At 38.9% G+C, this 23,237-nt stretch overlaps 1 protein-coding gene and 2 long non-coding RNA genes across 17 annotated transcripts in view; 1 reads left to right on the top strand and 2 right to left on the bottom strand.

Annotated features, from left to right (window-relative positions):
* Window positions 1–3,885, bottom strand: part of LOC147371130 (uncharacterized) — a 43,589-nt gene extending 39,704 nt beyond the window's left edge. For 2 of the 12 annotated variants that reach the window (XR_015165831.1, XR_015165834.1), the window contains exons 1-3: window positions 3,178–3,362; window positions 2,865–2,952; window positions 1,774–1,833 (exon numbers count right to left, since the gene is read on the bottom strand). This is a non-coding gene — a long non-coding RNA (uncharacterized LOC147371130). The other 10 variants (XR_015165832.1, XR_015165842.1, XR_015165838.1 and 7 more) reach the window with 10 other exon arrangements.
* LOC147371129 (uncharacterized) lies at window positions 3,307–23,230 on the top strand. Of its 4 annotated transcripts, none has more exons than XR_015165843.1 (5): window positions 3,307–3,442; window positions 6,807–6,839; window positions 19,550–19,665; window positions 21,462–21,510; window positions 23,098–23,230. It is a non-coding gene; the product is annotated as an uncharacterized LOC147371129 (long non-coding RNA). The 4 variants fall into 4 exon arrangements; XR_015165844.1 differs by lacking the exon at window positions 6,807–6,839 and adding an exon at window positions 19,003–19,186 and having other exon boundaries at window positions 3,326–3,442; XR_015165845.1 differs by lacking the exon at window positions 3,307–3,442 and adding an exon at window positions 5,453–5,733.
* Window positions 22,074–23,237, bottom strand: part of EGF (epidermal growth factor) — a 102,874-nt gene continuing 101,710 nt past the window's right edge. The window contains 1 exon segment of the mRNA XM_086407045.1: window positions 22,074–23,235. Within this exon segment, the coding sequence (XP_086263171.1) occupies window positions 23,093–23,235 (143 nt within the window). The 3' untranslated portion in view covers window positions 22,074–23,092.

Raw genomic sequence — 23,237 nt, 5'->3', positions numbered from 1 at the left:
TAGCAAAGAGAAACACACTCAAGGTCAAATCCAGGCGACTTCATTTACATTATTGTGCTTCAGGTCTTTTTAGTTGGTACAAACCCAATTGATACAATGAGATGGAGAATTTAGGAAAATGGGTGGAAAAAAAAAAAAACAAAACAGTAATTGAGAACTTAGACATCATCCATCATCGCAACCTGACTTTTTCAAAATATATGGGTTGCCAAACAGGGTTGACTGAATTCACGAGAAAATAATCCAGTGCTTCACTCAAACGTTTTGCTGGGACACTGCCTTTCTTCAAAGTAATTTGAATGATATAAGCCTACAAATGCCTCCTCCCGGTTAAGGTTATGCCTTTGGAGGCTGTGTAGCAAAATAGAAAAAGAGTATGTGCTCTAGAGTTAAACTATCTGGACTGAAATCTTACTCTATCACTAATTAACTGTGTGACCATGGGCACGTTGCGTAACCTCTCTTTGTTTCAATTTCCTTATCTATCAAATGTGGGTGGTAAAAGTACCTCCCTTTGGCCGCCATGGTGGTCCGGTGGCTAAGACTCTGAGCTCCCACCGCAGGGGGCTAGGGTTCGATCCCTGGTCAGGGAACTAGAACCCACATACCACAACTAAGACCTGCAGCAGCCAAATAAATAAAAATAAATATAATATTAAAAAGTACATCCCTCATAAGCAAATAGTGTTTCAGATAGCGTTTGGTACAGCCTGAGCCCTCAATAAATATTGGCTAGTATGCATAAAACCAAGCTGCCATTCCTGACCAAAAAAAAGAGAACTGTGATTTCTTTCAACATATCACCACCACCCTTCATCATCCACCACCAAAAGCTCATGAGTCACTACATTTTTACAGATTATACAGCACCTGTGGGGACAGTTAAATTTTCAAGGCAGTCCAATAGAGAAACGATAACTTCCACATATTTCTAGAACACTTTCTTCGAGTTAGTGCCTATCCAGTTGCAGATCAATCAAACCACTGCTGAGCCAGTATTGCTCTCCTGAGAGCTGTTCAAACATTCTGTCTCCTGGCAGGCAAAGCAATCTACCTCTTTGGTGGATTTTTTTCTCCCCTCTGAAAGGTCATTATCTACTTGTGGCCTTAAACTTACACTGAAATGTGTAAGTCTCTCTTTTTAACAGGATTCTTCAGGCTACTTGTCCTACAGGCTACTTATCCTACACCACAGACCTCAGCAGCTCTCACTTCTAATTCTCACAACCAATGACTTGAACAAAGATTGAGCACTTCCTGTCTGCATGATTGCTGCAACTGTTATAATATTTTCATAAGAAAAATTTATAAATGGGTTTCACTCAATGCAAAATTTCCCCTAAATTCCTTCACGTATGCCGAATGTGGGAAGAAAATTAGAGTTACCTTCAGAAAAGTACTTTTTTTTTCATTTTCTGCCATGAGGACTAGTCAGAGTAGCTTGAAACTATGAGAACATACCTGAGATGTATTTGCTTGTCAACTATAAATAGATTCACATTTCTGGTTTAATAGATCACTCTGGAAGTTTCCCAGCAGCTTTCAGAAAAGCAATTTCTCAGGTGTTTCCATGAAATTATTGAGACAAAATGGATTTTTCTACCCAAAATGTTAATTCTGGTTCACATACTGAAGCATGTATTTTGGTGAATATATAATGTAATACTGTATCCTTCTTCACTAGCTGTAAGCAGGAGACAAGGGATTAATTCACTGAATGGAAAACCTTTGCCTGGATTACAGCTGACCAAAAAAAAAAAAAAGTGTTCTTACCTCAGAAGCCAACAGTCAGACATGCTTAGGAGAGGAGTGTGGGGGAATTCATTGGGAGGCCTATGGGGAATGGGAAGAAAAAATTATTATAATGCACCTGTTTATTAACACTCTGTTTAATAAATTCACTTGTTTTTCCCATTCAAATTAAAAGACTGTTTCACTTGGACACAGTTTAACATTAAGGAAAATATAGCCTTTAGTAGGAGGAAAGAACTGGCGTCAGTTTCACAACAACAGGTAAAAGGAAACTTTCTGGTTGTAAAACTACAAACTACTTTTCCTTAATATTCTCCATCATGTCAATGGATAACAGTTTTCTAATGACGGGTACTCCACTCCCTTTACAACCTGGCGCACCCATGCCCCTAGCCACTGTGTTATAACTGTGTTATAAGGAAAACAGTTTCAGTGATATAAACAAAGTCAGGACAGAGTCTCCACTTGAGGAACTGCAAAATGGATCAGAAGGTGGGATGCTTTCAGAGAATAAAAAATAAGAAAAATTTTGGTAAAGGAAGAGAAAAATAGAAAACATATGATTGGCTGGGCCACACAGTTAACCCGGGAAGAAAGAACAAGGAAATAAGTAGAGTCCAGATTCGTCTGGGCGTTTGGGGATTGGTTGGCTGGATGTAATGCATTTCTGGTCAAGAGGGGACAAGGTATCTAAGTATCTGTTTGCTGATAAAGTACCCCAGGCAGGCTCCTTCCTGGGCCTAGAAATTCAATTCAACAGCTGATAACAACTCAATGGAAAGCTGCCCACTACTCTCTGGGTGTGTGCTGAGGGGGTTAGGGACCAAAAGGCAGACAACCATCAGGTACTGACTAAAGGTGAAGCAAAAGACCAGTCTTCTCACCTCGGGAAGGTGAGTCCTTCAGGGCAATTTCTGCCCCAGATTTTCCACACTAGAAAGCCGGTCTCTAGCTCTGCCCTATCCCTGCCTCCTCTCCTCTCCTCTAAAAAGTTTTCTTCCAGTAAACAACCAGAACACGAAACCCCAAGCAGGCTCCTTCTGGGGAATCTAACCCGGTGTTGTGTTTGGCCCTAGGAAGCAATGCCGAGGGTGGACGCTCTGCCTCCCTACCTGGCCGGTTGGAACGGAGGCTCACTTCATTGGTGGGGCCGGGGGAAGGCTGCTAGTTCTCAGGCAGGCTGATTGCTGAGATTTTAACCTGTGGAGAACTGCAATGAGATTCAGGTGGAGAGCTGTGCGTTAACTGGTTCAATGAGCTAGGCATTTAGGGTATGTGGGAAACAGTAAAGCCAGAGGAATTTAAAAAGAAAATGACTGGCAGATTTATTAACCAACAATTTAAAGCAAAGTTTGAGAGCAAAAATAAAAAAACCTCTGGCAGTTTTTTATAGGGACCCTCCTCTCCCAAAGTTAGAAGACTTACTTGTAAGAACAGCAGAAGTTGAGAGAAAGTTGGGTTCCCAGCAAAGGCCAAAGTCAGGGCCCTAATGAGGAAGACGTTTCTCCCCATTGCTGCGTTTCTCTTTGTGGGATCCAGTCTCTGGCAGGCTTTCCCGTGGGGGTGACTCCCAGCTGCACCATCATTATGTCTTATCAGCTCAGCATCTCTGCAAAAACAAAGGGAAGAACTCTATCTTAGGGAATTTGCTGCTGGTTCAGTGATAAAGAATCTGCCCGCCAAGCCGCAGGTGAGTGTTCAATCCCAGGGTAGAGGGGTGGGGTACTGGGAAGATCCCCTGAAGAAGGGAATGGCAACCCACACCAGTCTTCTTGCCTGGGAAATCCCATGGACAGAGGAGCCTGGTGGGTCACAAAGAATTGGACACAACTTAGCAACCAACCAAACAACAAACTTGAGAGAGCAGAAATCCCAGGAGAGAATGTTATTATCCTGATTGAGATCAAGTGTCCATTTCTATAACCAGTCAATGTAAACTGAGGGATGAGAAATTACCTAAAGAAAGAACAAAAAGGAGAAAGGAGCCCAGACTACCAATAAGATAACCACCCTTTCCTGAAGGCACAGAGCTTTCTGATTTCTAGAGATATTAACTTCCCTGCCTCATCCTCATTGGAATAATCTTGGCCTACAGGAATCTTTCCCTTCTTTAGGCCGACTGATTCTCCTACAACAACAATAATAGTTCAGTTCAGTAGCTCAGTCGTGTCCGACCCTTTGCAACCCCATGAATCGCAGCACGCCAGGCCGCCCTGTCCATCACTAACTCCCGGAGTTCACCCAGACTCACGTCCATCGAGTCAGTGATGCCATCCAGCCATCTCATCCTCTGTCGTCCCCTTTTCCTCCTGCCCCCAATCCCTCCCAGCATCAGAGTCTTTTCCAATGAGTCAACTCTTCGCATGAGGTGGCCAAAGTACTGGAGTTTCAGCTTCAGCATCATTCCTTCCAAAGAAATCCCAGGGCTGATCTCCTTCAGAATGGTCTGGTTGGATCTCCTTGCAGTCCAAGGGACTCTCAAGAGTTGGTGGAAATATAAAATGGTACAACCATTTTAGAAAAAATATCGGTTTCTTATAAAACTAAAAGATACACCTAGAATTAGAATCCTACCTGAGATAAATAAAAATATATCTCCACAAAAAGACTGGCATAAGAATGATCACAGAGGCTTTATTCATAATGGTTAAAAACTGGAAACAGACAAGAGAATGGAAGCAAACTGTGGTGTGTTAACATAATAGAGCACTATTCAGCAACATAAAGGAATACAGTACCAGTGAGCACAGAAAAATAGGAATGAGGAAAAAATTAGGCTGAGTGAAAGAAGTCTTACACAAAAGAGTACATATCATGATCCTAGTTAACTGAGGTTCTGGAATAGGTAAACTTGTCTATGGTGAAAAAATCAGAACTGTGGTTCCCTGGAGATGAGGGTGGACAGAGATAAAGGAGGACCAGGCAAAAGGGAGCTTTCTGCAGTGATTCTGTATTTTTACAGGAGTTTGGGTTATAATATGTAAACATTTTTTCTACTCAGTAAATTTTGCTAATATAAAAAAATAAACTAAAGAGATAATCAACAAGGACCTACTGTACAGCACAAGGAATGCTACTGAATATTCTGTAATAACCTGTATGGGAAGAGAATCTGAAAAAGAAGAGATACGTATATATGTATAACTGAATCATTTTGCTACACCCCTGAAACTAACACAACATGGTAAGTCAACTATACTCCATATAAAATAAAAAAAAAATTTTAATGTAAAAAACGAAAAAGGAAAAAGAAACTATTAGCAAGTATAGAACTCTCATTAATAACCTGCACACAGAAGGGTTTTAGGAGAAATGCGCCATTGTCTGCAATGCATTAAAAATAAGATGAGCTGATGGCTCCATCAAGGGGTGGCTAGAAGTTTAGATATGCGATGAAGCAAGCACAGTGAAATGTTAGTGGAGAATCGAAGTGGCAGGTTTACAGCTGTTCACTGTAAAATTCTTTACAACTGGCTGCATTTCAAAAATTTCCATAATTAAATGTTGGATGAAAAGTAAATACCTAACCATTAAAATAGTTCACCTAGCTGCCACTTGAAAGCACTTCACCTCCCTCTAGTAGCCCATGTTCAGAGCCTGCAAACACTGCTGAAGCAGAAATTTGCTTTTTCTTCACATCCAGATTCGCAAAAGAACATTTGTTTCCAGCTCTGTTTAAGCTTATAAACTGAGTGAAAAAGTTATGATTTAGGTTCATATCCATCTCTCCACTTTTCCTGTCAAAAATTACACATTTCCTCCAATCTGTCTCCTTTCCAAGCTTTTCTGAAACAAAGGAACAACTGACTAAAATTTTGTAAATGAGCTCTATTTTCCTGCAGGAAAGTCATTCTTTAGGAAAAGAGAGGGATTTGGCTTTTGGAAGTCTTGCTCACTGCACAGATATGTCTCTAACTTAGCATGGAAACAAATGGAAACAACATGCGAGAGAGAACTCAAAGCTGACCATTATGGAACTCAGTAAGTTTTGTAAGCGTCACCACTTAAATCACTGCCTGAGATACTGTTAAAGTTATAGTATGCAGCTATCAAATACTTGAATGCAATAACAACCCAAATCAATATTGATTTGGGCCAAAATATTTTTGTGTGACAAATTAATGACTGCCATTCAGAAGGTTGAAACAGTAGTCCTTCATTAAAAGAAACTGGGAAAGCCAGAACAGCAGAGCAAGCTAATATAAACCAAATTAGAATAGAAGATCTGGAGCTTGGCGGAATAAATAAAATGGTTATTTTTCAAAGCCATAACAATTACTATCTTGATCAAGAAAAGTACTGAAGACAAATATTCATCAGTCTGAAAGAGTTTTAATAGCTATTAGCATAGATTAAATTTGTGAAGGAAAAAATAGCACATAGGCTTGTGCCTTGTTATGGAATCCCAAAACTCAAAGCCTATAAATGAATAAATTATTCTAATTAGGCAATAATAAGGACTATTTATTAAAACTTTAATTCAAATGCGAGCTTCCATTTTACATTATCTAGCACTAAAAGGAATAAATTAGTTGCTATTAGGAAAGAAGAAATCCTCTTTGCTATATGCTTTATATCTGTGTATAATCTAATAGAAGATAGGAATCAGATCAATGTTTCTTCTTATAATATCTACATGAAAATTATACTTATTAACTACCTAGATGAGATAAACTCAGACAAACTAATGATGTTTATTTGAAATTTAAATAAAAAATGACAGTGATACAAAAAGAAAAATTATAGGGCATATTAAGACTGTAAGCCTTCAAAATTACCTCCTATGGGAAGAGGACAAACCTCTGCAGCTACAGCCAAAGATAAATTACAGATCGCTAAAAAAAAAAAAAAAACAGACAAGAGAGACATTCCCACTAAGAAAATCAGAGTGAGGAAACTATGGATTTGGTCTTGATATCTCCCATTTGGTAAAAATGGAAAACTCTCGTTGAAACCATGTGATAAACAGACACACCACGAACATGGCTGGGATCATGCATCAGTGGTACTGATGCTGACAGATTCACACAAAGACGCTTCTATTTATTTTTCAGGGGCTTGAAAATTGATCTCTACCATGGTCCCAGGTGAGTGTCTTTTTGGCCTAACAAATCTCCCAGAGTACTTTGATTTTCTTTACATCCCAAATGAATCTATCCATTGTGGCTATGCCTCTTAATTGACAAAATTGAAGCGATGGAGAGGAAGCCAAGTTTCTGATTAAATTTATGTGCCAATTTGCTGAATTATGGACGACCTCTTGCAAACCCCAAATGGATCCTATGGTTTTTCTAGGACTAGTTTTTTTTGTTTTTTTTTTTAACTGAATGAATGATAGTAACCAACTCTGACAATCCAGGCTTGAAATGAACGGTTATAAGATTTCGTCCTAGGCTCCCCAAAGTAGAATCACATGGTTCCTCTCCCCAGTCTCGTGCCAGAGAACTTTCTCATTTTTCTGTCTCGTCATCACTTCTCCATTGCACATTCACTCAAGTACTTCAGTCTCTAGAAACTATCTATATACTAGAGACTAAAGAAACTCTGGAGCCACTCGGAATACCGAAGCATTGTAGTATCATTACCAAGGAGGAAGCATCTAGATTACGGAGCAAAAGTAAAATGCTGACATGGTTTCCAGTATCTTTAATGTAGCAGGGAAGTCAGCTTTCTGCATGGTCTGTGGGTGGGGGTATTGGGTGTAGGTTTTCATTCTGAACTACAATGTTTCCATCTGGATATCATTTGCACAGTTTACAAATCACACTCAGACTCCTGGAAGGGCCATGCAGGCCCACCATGAGAGGCTATTGAAAAGGGACATTTGACCATTGTAATTTCAAATTTGCACCAAGTTCAGGGCCTGGTACAAAGATCAAGAATGCAATATAAAGGGTTTCCTTTAGGGTATCTGATATGAGAGCAAGTCTTTGTTTCCTTCTAAAATCTCACTGAAATGACAGAAGAATAGAATCTAAAGTATGAACATCTATTTTAAGAAGATAACTGATAATTTTTTCTTTTTTGGAGTATTTTAACTTGACAGCTGTAAGCCCCACACATCGAAAATAGGTTTAACTTAATGATATGGACAGGGTTTAAAGGAAATTAGAACCATGCCAATCATGTTGAAAATGAGTCTTTCCTGTTAGAAAAATTATACAAGGGCATGATGTAAAACTTGGCTTAGTGAACCATTTGTATAAAAATGACCTGGGGATCGAGTTGACTGTTGCCATAGGTGCATTCTGGCATTTGGAACTACTCAGTCTACCCACAGCTACTGGTGAAAGGGCCAACCAAGGTGGCTGTGTTTGTACTATGACCATCTATTCTCCTGCCAGTGGCTAACTGGAGCAGTGTGACCCAGGGTGAACGAACCAAAAATTAAACAAGGATAATCAGATTCCTTCTCCCAGGAACTGGGAACCGGGAAACTGGATCAGCTGCGTCCCGATTGCTTTGCTTCTCCAAATGTGATTTGTGGGTCAGCAGCATCAGTGTCACCTGGGAACTTTAAAATATACACTCCTTCCCTTAGACTGAGTGAACCATTCTTCACATTTTTTTAAACATCTCTATGTGATTTGATGGATATGAAATTCTGAGAGACACTGAGCTGGATGCTGGGGAGAGGGGCACTTCAAATGAAAGGTTGTGTAGAAATTGGGTTAGGTTGGCTTCAGGGCACACTGGAGCGAGCACAGGCAAGCCAAAGTTACAAGGAAACAGAAAAGGCTGGAAGAGGCCACGTTGTTAAGAGGGAGGGCAGAGTGGAGAGAAGCAGAGATGAGAGCTCCTTTGGGGTAAGAGACTAAGAAAGAGCCTAACTTCTTACATTCGTGACCAGTCCTCAGATGCAGAGATCTCTCTCCTCACATCTTGGATGGATGCCCTGTAACCTGTGGCAATGTTACATTCAACACTTCTTTAGGGCTAGCCTCTAATCCCTGATTATTTATGTTTCCCATCTGATGTGGTTGCTATCAGAACTAATAAGATTTAGGAAGCTGAGTGCAAAAGGGTTCTCCCAGGATCTGGGCTACATCTGGAGTATGCTTAGATGCTCAGGTGGTGCTAGTGGTAAAGAATCTGCCTGCCAATGCAGGAGACATAAGAGACACAGGTTTGATCCCTGTGTTGGGACAATCCCTTGGAGGAGCGCATGGCAACTGACTCTAGTACTCGTGCCTGGAGAATCCCATGAACAAAGGAGCCTGGTGGGCTACAGTTGATAGGGTCACAAAGAGTCGAACACGACTAAAGTGGACTTAGCACGAGCATGTTCAGTTTGGGTCTCTCACATCAAAAATGATGCTGCCACCCAGGAGTCTTAGAGGCACAGTCCGAACTATGTCGGCAAGGTCTGAAATGTAATCGATAGCGGAATGGTCAACGAAAGCAGGAGTATTTGGCTCTTGTAAAGGAAGATTCTCTGGACACCTGGTTTGAAAAAGGAGATACTATTTTCTGATATTTTAAGGATTAAATGAAGAATGTGTCTTTCTAGATGTCAGACCCAGCCCAGTGGATGAGTTAACAGCTCATATAAGGAAGAATTTTCTTAGAACTCAGATGGTATAACAAATTGTCTTTTGGAGTACCAAGCTCCCTATGACCACAAGTCTCAAGTCAAAAGCTGAAGCCAAAGACCCTCTTCCAAGGATTGGGAGAGAAAATCCTACTTTGAACATGGACCTAGAAGATCTTTAGGGTATGTTGTATCTCTAAGATGGTCCATTTGCAGAGCTAGGATTTTAAAGGCTCTTTTCCCTCTTCTGTCCTTGAGCAGACAAAGAGGGACTGCTTTAGGGATCTGAGTGATCATGGAAGTCCAGACTTAGCTATTTGCCTTTATTGTCTGAGAACTCTACTGAGTTTTATGACAGTTTTTGAATAACAAGATGGTAACAATTGTGAGGGAATAAAAAGTCACTTGGAGTCCAAGAGAGAAACGGAAAGAAAGCTATGAGTTTGGAATGAGAAAGGAACAAAAGTTGGTTCCAGGAGTAAAAATTTTAATATTGCAGAGGGTTAAAAAAGCTGTTAGAGGATCTTGAAGCTTCTGCTTTCTTGCATTTGTGATCTTGATTCCCTCTCTATTTTAATTGCTCAAAAATTATCCCTATCAACTATCTTTTGATTGCAGGAAGTACAGACGGCTTCATTATCATTTCCAGCTCAGACCAAACATAAGCAACGTTGTGTGAATCTATTGAGTAATTTAGCAAACACAGAAAGTTGCATCAGGAATTGAAAGGCAGAATCTAAAACTAAAAGTTAAGGGGAAAGCCTTAACAATGAATTGGTAAAGGTCAGATGTGTTAGAAGAATGAAGCAAATAGTATCACCAGAATTTGAATGACTCTTTTCATCATACTTATAAACATTTTTACTATTCCCAACCAGGTAATTTCTTATGAGACTCCAAATGCCAATTTCTTATTTTTCTATATGTTGCCTTCTACACAGCCTTTCTTTCTTCATAATCTGTTATCTCATTCTTCTTTCTTATCCCTCTATTTGCCAAAACTGTTCAGAGTATGTGGTAAACAGCACTCCGTGCTTGTCTTCATTCTTCCAACTCTGGAGGAAAATTCCCAGTTCAGAAACATGTTAATCCAGCATACATGCTCCATGGCTTCCGCAATCCAGAGTTCAGAAAACCTAACCCAGACAAATGCAAGGAATGTGAATAATTCTGTTTGGAATCCATGAAATGCTCAGTAGAATTGAGGGACAATTTCTTTTGTATTCTTTTCACTATTTCTTTTTTGAAAAAAATTTTTTTTCACAGTTTTGGCAACTGGGAAACACACGTTTTTTTCCCACTTTTTGTGTGATATGATATATGGGTAGTTTACAGAGAAATAATAACAATAGAAATACCTATGTCCCTACCAGTGAGACTTAAAGATAGGACACAACCAGACCTCAGAAGCCCCGGATGCCCATCGCTGAAGGTCTCCTCTCCAGGTATCAAAGACAACTACCCTTCAGAATTTTTTTGTCAATGATTCCCTTGCTTTTCCTTATAAGTTTACCACATAAGCCTACATCACCAAATAGGATATTGTTTAGCTTTACCTGCTTATAACTTTACATAGTGGAATTATTTCATACTTAACTTTTTCTTTTCTGTTTAAATACTGTTTTTCAGATTAATCCACTTTCATGTGGGTAGGTGTACTTCACTTAACAGTATTCTGTAATAAACCTATATGGTAATTTCTTACTGACATTACTGTTGATGGATATTTATATGGGTTCCAGTTTTGTTTTGTTTTTTGCCATTATAAACATTACTGTATTTCTTTTCCATGGGGATGGTCTTGATCCCCCTAAACTGAACTGAACTGAGATATATTATTGATGCAAGAGTTTCTCCAGGATATATATCTCAGATTAGAATTGCTAGGTTGTAAAATATGAACATGCAGATGACACCACCCTTATGGCAGAAAGTGAAGAGGAACTCAAAAGTGTCTTGATGAAAGTGAAAGAGGAGAGTGAAAAGGTTGGCTTAAAGCTCAACATTCAGAAAACAAAGATCATGGCATCTGGTCCCATCACTTCATGGGAAATAGATGGGGAAACAGTGGAAACAGTGTCAGGCTTTATTTTTTGGGGCTCCAAAATCACTGCAGATGGTGATTGCAGCCATGAAATTAAAAGACACTTACTCCTTGGAAGGAAAGTCATGACCAACCTAGATAGCATATTGAAAAGCAGAGACATTACTTTGCTAACAAAGGTCTGTCTAGTCAAGGCTATAGTTTTTCCAGTGATCATATATGGATATGAGAGTTGGACTATGAAGAAAGCTGAGCACCAAAGAATTGATGCTTTTGAACTGTGGTGTTGGAGAAGACTCTTGAGAGTCCCTTGGACTGCAAGGAGATCCAACCAGTCCATTCTGAAGGAGATCAGCCCTGAGATTTCTTTGGAAGGAGTGATGCTGAAGCTGAAACTCCAGTACTTTGGCCACCTCATGTGAAGAGTTGACTCATTGGAAAAGACTCTGATGCTGGGAGGGATTGGGGGTAGGAGGAGAAGGGGATGACAGAGGATGAGATGGCTGGATGGCATCACTGACTCGATGGACGTGAGTCTGAGTGAACTCTGGGAGTTGGTGATGGACAGGGAGGCCTGGCGTGCTGCAATTCATGGGGTTGCAAAGAGTCAGACACGACTGAATGACTAAACTGAACTGAACTGAAAATATGAACATGTTCAAACTTGCTTGGTGATGCCAATGTGATTATACCAATTATCACCCCACCAGCAGAGAGTACTGGTTGTTCCACACTTCTTGCCAACACTTAGACTACACTGACTTTAACATTTTTCCCAGTGGTTGAGTGTGAAATGATCTCTCCTTGTGGTTTGATTTCCTTGGTTACTAAGGGGATTAATCATCTCTTCATGTGTGTTTTTTTTTTAACTTATTTTCATTAGAGGCTAATTACTTTACAATATTGTGGTGGTTTTTGCCATACATTGGCATGAATCAGCCATGGGTGTACATGTGTTCACCATCCTGAACGCCCCGTCCCACCTCCCTCCCCATCCCATCCCTCTGGGTCCTCCCGTGCACCAGCCCTGAACATCCTGTCTCATGCATAGAACCTGGACTGGTGATCTAGTTCACGTATGACAATATACATGTTTCAGTGCAGTGATTTTGAGGTCACATCTGTGTTCCCTTTCCTGCCTTTCTTTCTATGCACTTTCTTTCCTTCTTGTTCCCTCTGGGAAGTACTTATATATTCTAGGTTTACTTCCTTTGTCAATTTCAAGCTTCTTTTCAAAGTTACACCTTGCTTTTCTACTCTCTTTATGATGTGCTTTAAGGAACAGAAAAGTTCTTAATTTTAATTATAATTCATTGATATTTTTCTTTTTGAGGTCTTAAGAGATTTTCCTTTAACCCAAGGTTATTAAAATATGATCCTATAAATGTTTGTAAAGGCATCCCGCATTTAAGTTTACAGTCTACCTTAGATTGATTTTTTTTTGGTAAATGTGTCAAGTGGGTATTGGTTTTATCATCTTCTGTACAGAAAACTTTTTTTCAGGTGTACATATTCTTCTCCCACTGATGTGCCACTCTGTCCCACTCTATCATCTTTCAAGTTTTTTTATATCAGTATTTTGTATTTTATTTATCCATTGTTATTAATATATTCCTACAATGATACTACACTTCTTAATGGCTATTGGTTTGTAAATAATTTCTGGTATCTGAGAGATCAAGTCCTCCTAGTTAATTCTCTTTAACTTTTGTTTTGTAAATAAGTTTATTTGTGTCATATTTTAGACTCCTCATATAAGTGATATCTTATGGTATTTGTCTTTCTCTGATTTACTTCACTTAGTGTGATAACCTCTAGGTCTATTCATGTTGCTGCATATGACATGATTCATTATTTCATTCTTTTTATAGCTGAATAATATTCCATTATATAAACAAACCACATCTTCTTTATCCACTCATCTGTTGATGGCCACTTAGATTGTTCATGGGTAACTTTTGACTTTATTCATTTAAATTTATTTATATACTTGTTCTTTTAATTGTTCTTCATTTCTTATATTTTCATGATTTGACCTGGTATCATTTTACTTCTGCCTGAAAAATCACTAGTATTTCCACTGGTACATGTCTTCTGGTGTCCAATTTTCTGTTCCTGCTATCCAAAGTTTTGATTTTTGCCTTCATTTCTTCACCAATATTTTTGCTGGATCTAGAAATATATTTATTTCCCTTTAACACTTTAAATATATTATTCTATTTTCTTCTGACTTGTATCACTTCTATTACCTGTCTTTTTAAAGTATATTTTTTTAATTTCTGAATGCTTTAAAAATTTTATTGTTTGTATTTAAGTTTTAAAATATTTATCTTATTTAATTTTATAGCATTTCTTTAATCTGCATTTATTCTTCTTTTGTTACTGTTATGTTTATTGGTTTAAATATTTAACCAGATTTTCATTTATCATATAATTTCCATTTGGTCATTTTAAGCTCTCTTTAATTTCTGAATTCATTAGTTAATATTTTGTTCAGACATTTTGCATCTATACTCATAATTGAGTTTGATTTATAAGCATTCTTTCTTGTACTTTGTCTAATTTAGAAATAAGGATTATATTAACCCCGTAACAGGGCTTCCCAGGTGGCTCAAGTGGTAAAGAATCCTCCTATTGATGTAGGAAACACAGGAGACACAAGTCTGATCTCCAGGTCAGGAAGATGCCCTGGAACAGGGCATGGCAACCCATTCCAGTATTCTTGACTAGAAATCCTGGGCATAGGACCCTGGTGGGCTACAATTCATGGGGTCACAAATGGTCAGACATGACTTCTTGATGGAAGAACAACAACAACCCCATGAAATGAGTTAGGCAGTGTTTTCCTTTAAAATAACTTTTTTATTGTTTTATAGAGGTTTTAGTTTCCCAGAAAAATTGGAGGAAGGTACAAGGATATCCCACATGCCTCTTGCCCCCACACATGCATAGCCTCCCCCATTTCTGACATCCCCCACCAGAATGGTATATTTGTTACAAATGATGAACTTTCACTGACACATCACAATCACCCAAAGTCCACAGTTTCAGATTTACTTCTTGGTGGTGTTCATCCTTTGAGTTTGGAAAAATGTATGACATGTATCTCCCATTATAGTATCACATAGAGTATTTTCACTGCTTTAAAAATCCTCTGTGCTCCACCTATTCATGCCTCCCTCTCAACCCTTGGAACCACTGATTCTTTATAGTTTTGCTATTTCCAGGATGTTGTACAGTTGGAATCTATCGGTAGCTTTTTCCAATTGGCTTCTTTTACTTAGGAATTTTTTTTAAGGTTCCTCCTTTTCATAGTTTGATAGCTCATTTCTTCTCAGTGCTAAATAATATTCCATTATCTGGATTATCACAGTTTATTCGTTCATCTATGGAAGGACATCTTGATTGCTTCCAATCAATTTGGCAATTATGAACAATGGCACCCCACTCCAGTACTCTTGCCTGGAAAATCCCATGGATGGAGGAGCCTGGTAGGCTGCAGTCCATGGGGTTGCTAGAAGTCGGACACGACTGAGCGACTTCACGTTCACTTTTCACTTTCATGCATTGGAGAAGGAAATGGCAACCCACTCCAGTGTTCTTGCCTGGAGAATCCCAGGGACGGGGGAGCCTGGTGGGCTGCCATCTATGGGGTCACACAGAGTCGGACATGGCTGAAGTGACTTAGCAGTTAGCAGCAAATACCCATGTGCAGGTTTTTGTGTGGAAACAAATTTTCAACACCTTTAAGTAAATACAAAAGAGTTGATTGCTGGATCGTATGATAAAAGTATGTTTAGTTTTATAAGAAATCACCAAACTGTCCAAATGTGGCATGTGAGATCTTAGTCCTGCAACCAAGGATGGAATCCACACTCTCAGTGGTAGAAACATGGATTCTTAAACACTGGACTCCCAGGAAAGTCCCTTAAATTTTTAAATTTCTTTAGTTGGTTTAAAACTATTTCTTCCTCTTAAAGTTTGGTAAGCTGATTTTTTTTTCCTAGGCAATTGTCCATTTGGCTTAAGTTTAAAATTTTATTATCAAAGTTATTTATACTTCCTTTTTTTTAAAAAAATTGCTACCATGTCTATAATTTTATGGTGATTGCAGCCATGAAATTAAAAGATGCTTACTCCTTGGAAGGAAAGTTATGATCAACCTATACAGCATGTTAAAAAGCAGAGACATTACTTTGTCCACAAAGGTCCGCCTAGTCAAAGCTATGGTTTTTCCAGTAGTCATGTATGGATGTGAGAGTTGGACTATAAAGGAAGCTGAGCGCTGAAGAATTGATGCTTTTGAACTGTGGTGTTAGAGAAGACTCTTGAGAGTCCCTTGGACTGCAAGGAGATCCAACCAGTCCATTCTGAAGGAGATCAGTCCTGTGTGTTCATTGGAAGGACTGATGCTGAAGCTGAAACTCCAATACTTTGGCCACCTGATGTGAAGAGCTGACTCTTTTGAAAAGCCCCTGATGCTGGAAAAGATTGAGGGCAGGAGGAGAAGGGGACGACAGAGGATGAGATGATTGGATGGCATCACCAACTCAGTGGACATGAGTTTGGGTGGACTCCGGGAGTTGGTGATGGACAGGGAGGCCTGGCGTGCTGCAGTTCATGGGGTTGCAGAGTCAGACACGACTGAGCGACTGAACTGAACTGTAGTTTTATGTTCTTTTCATCCATAACATTATATAGCTTTTCTTTCTTTTTTTCTCTGATTACTTTTGTCATATAGTTGTTAAATTTTTCTCAAACAACTGTATTTTGGCTTTTAAATTTTTCTTATATTTTTTCTCGATTTCAGTAATTTCTGCCCTTAATATCTTTGGTTATTCTGCTTTTGGATTTATTCTACTTTGTATTTATTCTGCTTTTTAAAAATTTCTTCAGTTGAGTGCTTCTCAATTCACTAACTTTCCTTTTTCCTATACAAAATAAAGACATAAAGGTATAAAATTCCCTCCGAATGTCAGTTTAGTTATATACCATAAATTGTGGTACAAAGAATTTTCACACTTGTTCAGGTCCATTCTGATTATAATTTCCACTATGATTAAATCTTTCACCCACAAGTTACTTGGAAATGTTTTTGTAATTTCCAAGCATACTCATTATTGCTTATCATTTAACTCTTAATTTCATTATGGTCAGAGAATATGGTTTATATTACCACATTCACTTGCCCTTGTGAAACTTGCTGAAGATACATTATGGACTAGCAAATACTAACACTCATGAATTTCTATGCATACTATATATATCTGATTGTAAAAATTATATTTAAAGTCTTCTATATCCTCACTAATTTATCTCCTAAGTTTATTAATTACCAAGAACAGTATGATAAAATCTCCTACTGTGATCAGATCAGATCAGTCGCTCAGTCGTGTCCGACTCTTTGCAACCCCATGAATCGAAGCACACCAGGCCTCCCTGTCCCTCACCAACTCCTGGAGTTCACTCAGACTCACGTCCATCGAGTCAGTGATGCCATCCAGCCATCTCATCCTCTGTCGTCCCCTTCTCCTCCTGCCCTCAACCCCTCCCAGCATCAGAGTCTTTTCCAATGAGTCAACACTTCGCATGAGGTGGCCAAAGTACTGGAGTTTCAGCTTTAGCATCATTCCTTCCAAAGAAATCCCAGGGCTGATCGCCTTCAGAATGGACTGATTATAGTTTTCTTTAATATTTCTTGTGAGCTGTAAATTTTTTGCTTTATATATTCGAGGCAGGGTTCTCAGTGTATATGATTTTTGAATTATATTTCTGGCAAACTGAACATTTTTTCATTATGAAGTAACTTTTACCTCTAGTGATGTATTTTATTATTCATCTTCATTTTCCTTCTTTGGAAGGAAGGCTTTGGACACAATCTAGCTTTAGGAATAAGTAAAATGGAAAGAATGTCTACCCCACTAACTTTATCATTTGGGTGTGAGAATTAATGAGATCAAATAAGATAATGAATACAAAAGTCCTTAGTAAATTAAAAAGTACAATGCAAATGTAAGATAGAACTCAGAAGAAAAATATCTTAACAACACAGATATAAAGGTTTTTTGACCCAGTACAAACAATCATATATATCCACATCTATGTCCATTGAGTCGGTGATGCCATCCAGCCATCTCATCCTCTGTCATCCCCTTCTCTTCCCACCTTCAGTCTTTACCAGCATCAGGGTCTTTTTAAGTGAGTCAGCTCTTCACATCATATGGCCAAAGTATTGGAGTTTCAACCTGGGAGTTGTTTTTACTTTGGCTCTGTTGCTTCATTCTTTCTGGAGTTATTTCTCCACAGCCTCTTGATGAAAGTGAAAGAGGAGAATGAAAAAGTTGGCTTAAAGCTCAACATTCAGAAAACGAAGATCATGGCATCCCGTCCCATCACTTCATGGGAAATAGATGGGGAAACAGTGGAAACAGTGTCAGACTTTATTTTTCTGGGCTCCAAAATCACTGCAGATGGTGATTGCAGCCATGAAATTAAAAGACGCTTACTCCTTGGAAGGAAAGTTATGACCAACCTAGATAGCATATTCAAAAGCAGAGACATTACTTTGCCAACAAAGGTCTGTCTAGTCAAGGCTATGGCTTTTCCAGTGATCATGTATAGATGGGAGAGTTGGACTGTGAAAAAGGCTGAGCGCTGAAGAATTGATGCTTTTGAACTGTGGTGTTGGAGAAGACTCTTGAGAGTCCCTTGGACTGCAAGGAGATCCAACCAGTCCACTCTAAAGGAGATTGGTCCTGGGATTTCTTTGGAAGGAATGATGGTAAAGCTGAAACTCCAGTACTTTGGCCACCTCATGCGAAGTGTTGACTCATTGGAAAAGACTCTGATGCTGGGAGGGATTGGGGGCAGGAGGAGAAGGGGATGACAGAGGATGAGATAGCTGGATGGCATCACCGACTCGATGGACATGAGTTTGAATGAATTCTGGGAGTTGGTCATGGACAGGGAGGCCTGACGTACTGCGATTCATGGGGTCTCAAAGAGTCAGACATGACTGAACTGAACTGAACTTCATTCTTTCTGAAGTTATTTTTCCACTGATCTCCAGTAGCATATTGGGCATCGACCTGGGGAGTTCATCTTTCAGTGTCCTGTCTTTTTGCCTTTTCATACTGTTTATGGGGTTCTCAAGGCAAGAATATTGAAGTGGTTTGCCATTCCCTTCTCCAGTGAACCACATTTGTCAGAACTCTCCACCATGACCTATCCATCTTGGGTGGCCCTATGGCATGACTCATAATTTCACTGAGTTAGACAAGGGTGTGGTCCATGTGATCAGACTGGTTAGTTTTCTGTGATTGTGGTTTTAGGTCTGTCTGTCCTCTGATGGAGAAGGATAAGAGGCTTATGGAAGCTTCCTGATGGGAGAGACTGACTGAGGGAGAAAGTAGATCTTGTTCTGATGGGTGGGGTCATGTTCAGTAAATCTTTAATCCAATTTTATGTTGATGGGTGGGGCTGTGTTCCCTCCCTGTTATTTGGTGGTGGTTTAGTCTCTAAGTCTGTCCCATTCTTTCAACCCCATGGACTGTAGCCCCACCAGGCTCCTCTGTCTATGGGATTATCCAGGCAAGAATACTGGAGTGGGTTGCCATTTCCTTCTCCAGGGGATCTTTCCGACCAAGGGATTGAACCCAGGTCTCCTGTGTTGCAGGCAGTCTTTACCAACTGAGGTACGACCTAAGGTCAAACCGTGGTGGAGGTAATGAAGATAATGGCAACCTCCTTCAAAAGGTCCCATGTATGCACTGCTACACTCAGTGCCCCCAACCCTGCAGCAGGCCACCACGGACCCATGTCTCCGCCAGAGACTCCTGGACACCCACAAGCAAGTCTGGGTCAGTCTCTTGTGGGTTCACTGTTCCCTTCTACAGATGAGGAAATTGAAGTTGAGAGAGATTAAGCAGTTTGAACACAGTAACAAAGCTAGTTAAGTGATGCAATGGGATTCAAACAGGGTTCTGTGACTTCAGAGACCATTTTTGTAATCACTACATTTTGTATTGTCATTAAATACATACAAGCATCACCTCGTCTATCTGGACTCGGTAATGTGCACTCTGAGAATTTAGATGAGAAGAGTAAGGAGAACATAAAAGGATGCAACATGTCAAAAGTTTAAGGGCTAAAGTGTAAGTAATACTTTACACAGGAAATATTCTTAAATTCTCCTTCAATATTCATATATTCTTTCCTTACAGTGTTAACTTGCTTGGTTATCTCAACATCAAGTTTACAAAACAGAAGCAACAGGGAAGGTGATGAAGAACATCTACAGATACAGGCGTGAGAGCAGACAACCTGAAAATTCATAAAAGTAATAAAAGATAACAGGTTAAAGTATTTCAATTCAAGTTCTAAGGACCTTTGTATTTAGCAAAGGAGCTCTGATCATCACAAAATTGTAGCATGCTATCATGTTATGCCTCGTCTGTAACAAAATTCTTTTGTCATCAGAAAAATGTGTAACTGTGCTCTATGTGTTTCATATTGGGGTAGAGAAAGACCATTATTCTAATTTTTTTTTTTTTTTAAGAATATTTGGTGTTTAGAGCAACAGGCCTTGATTACCACAAAACCTCAGTGGTAGAAAGAACACCTTAGTTTGTATTGGAGTAGTTGTTACTTTAACTTGCTTCGCACAAGGGATGCCTCATTCAGAGCAAAGAAGCCGAGGTGCAAGCACCTGCCTCAGTGTCCTAAAGGCCTCCCCTAAGGGTTCTGAAAAATACAGTTTTAGTATACTCTATTGTTTTGGCAGGTGAGTGGTATAAATGAAAAATAAGAACCCACATAATTCAGGCATTGGTCTGGGATTTACAACTGTTCCTTAGAATGCGCTCTGAAGGCTTAGTTGTTGAGCAGGGCACATGGTTTTTCCTTCTGGCCCACCAGAAAAGGAAACTGAATCATGTCAGAAGGGCCAAATATTCACTGTAGAGGAGAAAAAGTAGGAAATGATCACCAGTTAGGAAATTTTCCTGTTTGGTAATTTATGTGCTTCCTAAGGTCTCTGGTTCAGATAGGTAAATGATTAAGACGCAATGTCCATAACATTATTTTCCTACTGAGCTATGTTATTGTATGTGAATCTGCCTGCAATGCAGGAGACCCAGGTTTGATTTCTGGGTTGGGAAGATCCCCTGGAGAAGGAAATGGCAACCCACTCCAGTATTCTTGCCTCGAGAATCCCATGGACTGAGGAGCCTAGCGGGCTACAGTCCATAGGGTCACAAAGAGTCGGACACAACTGAGCGACTAACACATGTTATTGTAAGCATATGGCTACTAGCTACAGAAACCCTGTCAAGTTCCAAATGGAACAAAAGAGTTCAGCATGAAACAACGCAGAGAGGATTTCTCATTTAAAGACTTAGAAAAAGAACAAAGAAAAATTAAACAGCAAGAACAAAATCTTGCCTGTCATAGCTGTTTAAATTACCTAGATAGTTCCCCTTTCTCCCAATCTTTCTTTTTTTTAAGAATTTATTTAGTGCTTTTAATACATTTTCAGTGATCACATAATAATCATTTATTTACATGAAAAGGATATAGTTATAAATCAAGATTAACAGGAAGAACTGGAATCATGTTTCAAAAGAATTGAGTATACTACACCTTCTATTAGGAGCTAGAAAAGAAGGCAGAATGCTCACGTTATGTGTAGCATGTGTTGTTGTTCAGTCACCAAGTCGTGTCCAACTCTTCACGACCCCGTGGACTGCAGCATGCCAGGCTTCCCTGTCCCTCACCATCTCCCGGAGTTTGCCCAAGTCCATGTCCATTGAATTTGTGATGTCATCCAACCATCCCATGCTCTGTCACCCTCTTCTCCTCTGCCTTCAATCTTTCCCAGCAATGTAGTAGGTGACATTTAGTCAAACAGAATCACAATCAGGCATTGTGCATGAGAGCATGAGATTTAGGAAATAAAAATATTCAGCCTGGAAAAGTGCAAATCAAATATCTTAGATGAAAATGCTCGTTTTAAAAAATAGATTTTTAAAGGAGGATATTTCTGTAAAGATGTAAAGCCTCAACAAAGGAAAATAACTCTTTAGGGTGACTTGCTGACTAAGGACACAAAATGTGTTTTTTCTCTATTTTGACCAGGGAGATGGTATTAGAGCCTGATCAAGGACACAAGCTCCCAGCTTATGAGGTAACAGAGTCACTGTCCAGCTTTAAGATAACAGTTTAAAGAGAATGCTATGTTAAGGGCTATTATAGTCTCATGTCATCTCTTTGGTTATCATTGGAATCCTAAAAGAGGTGCTAAAACACTACAATGTAATCTAAGGACAGCTTTAAAAATGCTCACTTTTGGAAGAAGAAAAAATATTCACACTTCATAATATGATTTTTGCATCATTGGGAGAATTATAACTATAGTTTTTCTGAGGTCTCTTCACTCATTAGACAAGTCTTCTGATCCTCCAGATTATCAACTGTCATAGGAAAACTAAATGCAGAAAAATCTGAAGTAACTAGAGGAAAGGGTCATGCTGAGTAATTAACTGACGTAAGTTATTCTCGCCCCACGAAATCTTTACCAAAACTTTTAAGAAGTATCTACTTGAGATGTGCTTCAACTGCTTTTCATGCTGACTTCTGGTGTAACCAAAGTTCAAGGAGTTCAAGAGAAAGGAAAGACAAGACAAGCAAAGGGACTAGTGTTAATGCATACATTGAAAAACCCAAAGCCCCAAATGATCCACAGATAACTGTATTAAGTTGTATAATTTGTAATAACAATGTCTTGGCTCCAAGAATGATCTTTAATTGAAATACCTTGTGAAATTTTATTTTATAACAGAGAGAAAGATTTCAAATATGTTTTGCTTAAAATAACAATAGCAAGCTAGTCAAACCACTTTGCTTTAACTCTAACATCCCCTTAAGCTATAATTTATTACATAACCAGGTATACAATAAGATGTTTATGTTATGTACTGGTTTTATTTAAATAATTAGAAGAAAATTGATTGCTGTCCAAAATAAAAATAAATCAGGCAATTTGTTTACAATCTCATATTTTGAAAATAAGTAAAAATTTTGTGCAAACATACAGAGGGGGAATTTACCATTTTCATTAGAAGAAAAAATTCTGTGGGGAAAATGATAGTAATGACAGAAACAGAGAAATCTCTTGGGTAATGGTTTAAAAGTTTTCCTTCAAAGATTTTAAAATAGAAAAAATAAGCCATGTAATTTTGAAGAAATAAGGTTCTAAGTTAGTAGATTTTTCATTAATTTATCAAAATTTATTCTGCAAAATTACCATCATGGACCACACCGATGATGTTAAATGCCTATAATGTATTATAACAACAATTTTAATATTCTAACCACTTCATAAGATTGAGCTAAATGTTCTGTCCAAATAAAAGAAATTATAACTGACCAAACCCGTATGATTGATTGCTTTAACCCCAGATTTCTTCTGGGCAGGAAAATAATTCGTATTTATTATTGAACACTTGAACACAATTTATAAAGCACTATTTCCCCCATTTTGGTATCTAATGAGATACCAAATAATTCTCCAGTTTACTTTACTTGAAAGTCTGCAGTAAGACTACTTGAAGGAAGAAGCAAAAACACAATATATATTTGCCTTCAACACTGAGTAGGTGATTTGTTGTAGAGATTAAAGATGGAAAATCTGTATTTTTCCTCTACTTTAAAAATGAAGTATTAACCATCCATCAATACGGTTTATTCCTCATGATCTTACTTTTAATTCAAGTTTTCAGAGTCAGCTCCATTTGGTGTGGAGATCTTTGTTGCCACAAAGGGTGAGCTGATGGGAGAGGACAGGATATCCCAAGCCCCTCAGCAATGGGCCGTGCCCCTTCGGAGAGGAGATGAAAGCTACACTTCACCCCT

This window comes from Bos grunniens, chromosome 6 (assembly GCF_055505025.1).
Source record: "Bos grunniens cultivar Pamir isolate PY7600 chromosome 6, Bosgru_T2T1.0, whole genome shotgun sequence".
Taxonomy (NCBI): Eukaryota; Metazoa; Chordata; class Mammalia; order Artiodactyla; family Bovidae; genus Bos; species Bos grunniens.
Note: the sequence above shows the minus strand (reverse complement) of the source record. Positions and strands in the feature narration are given on the sequence as shown.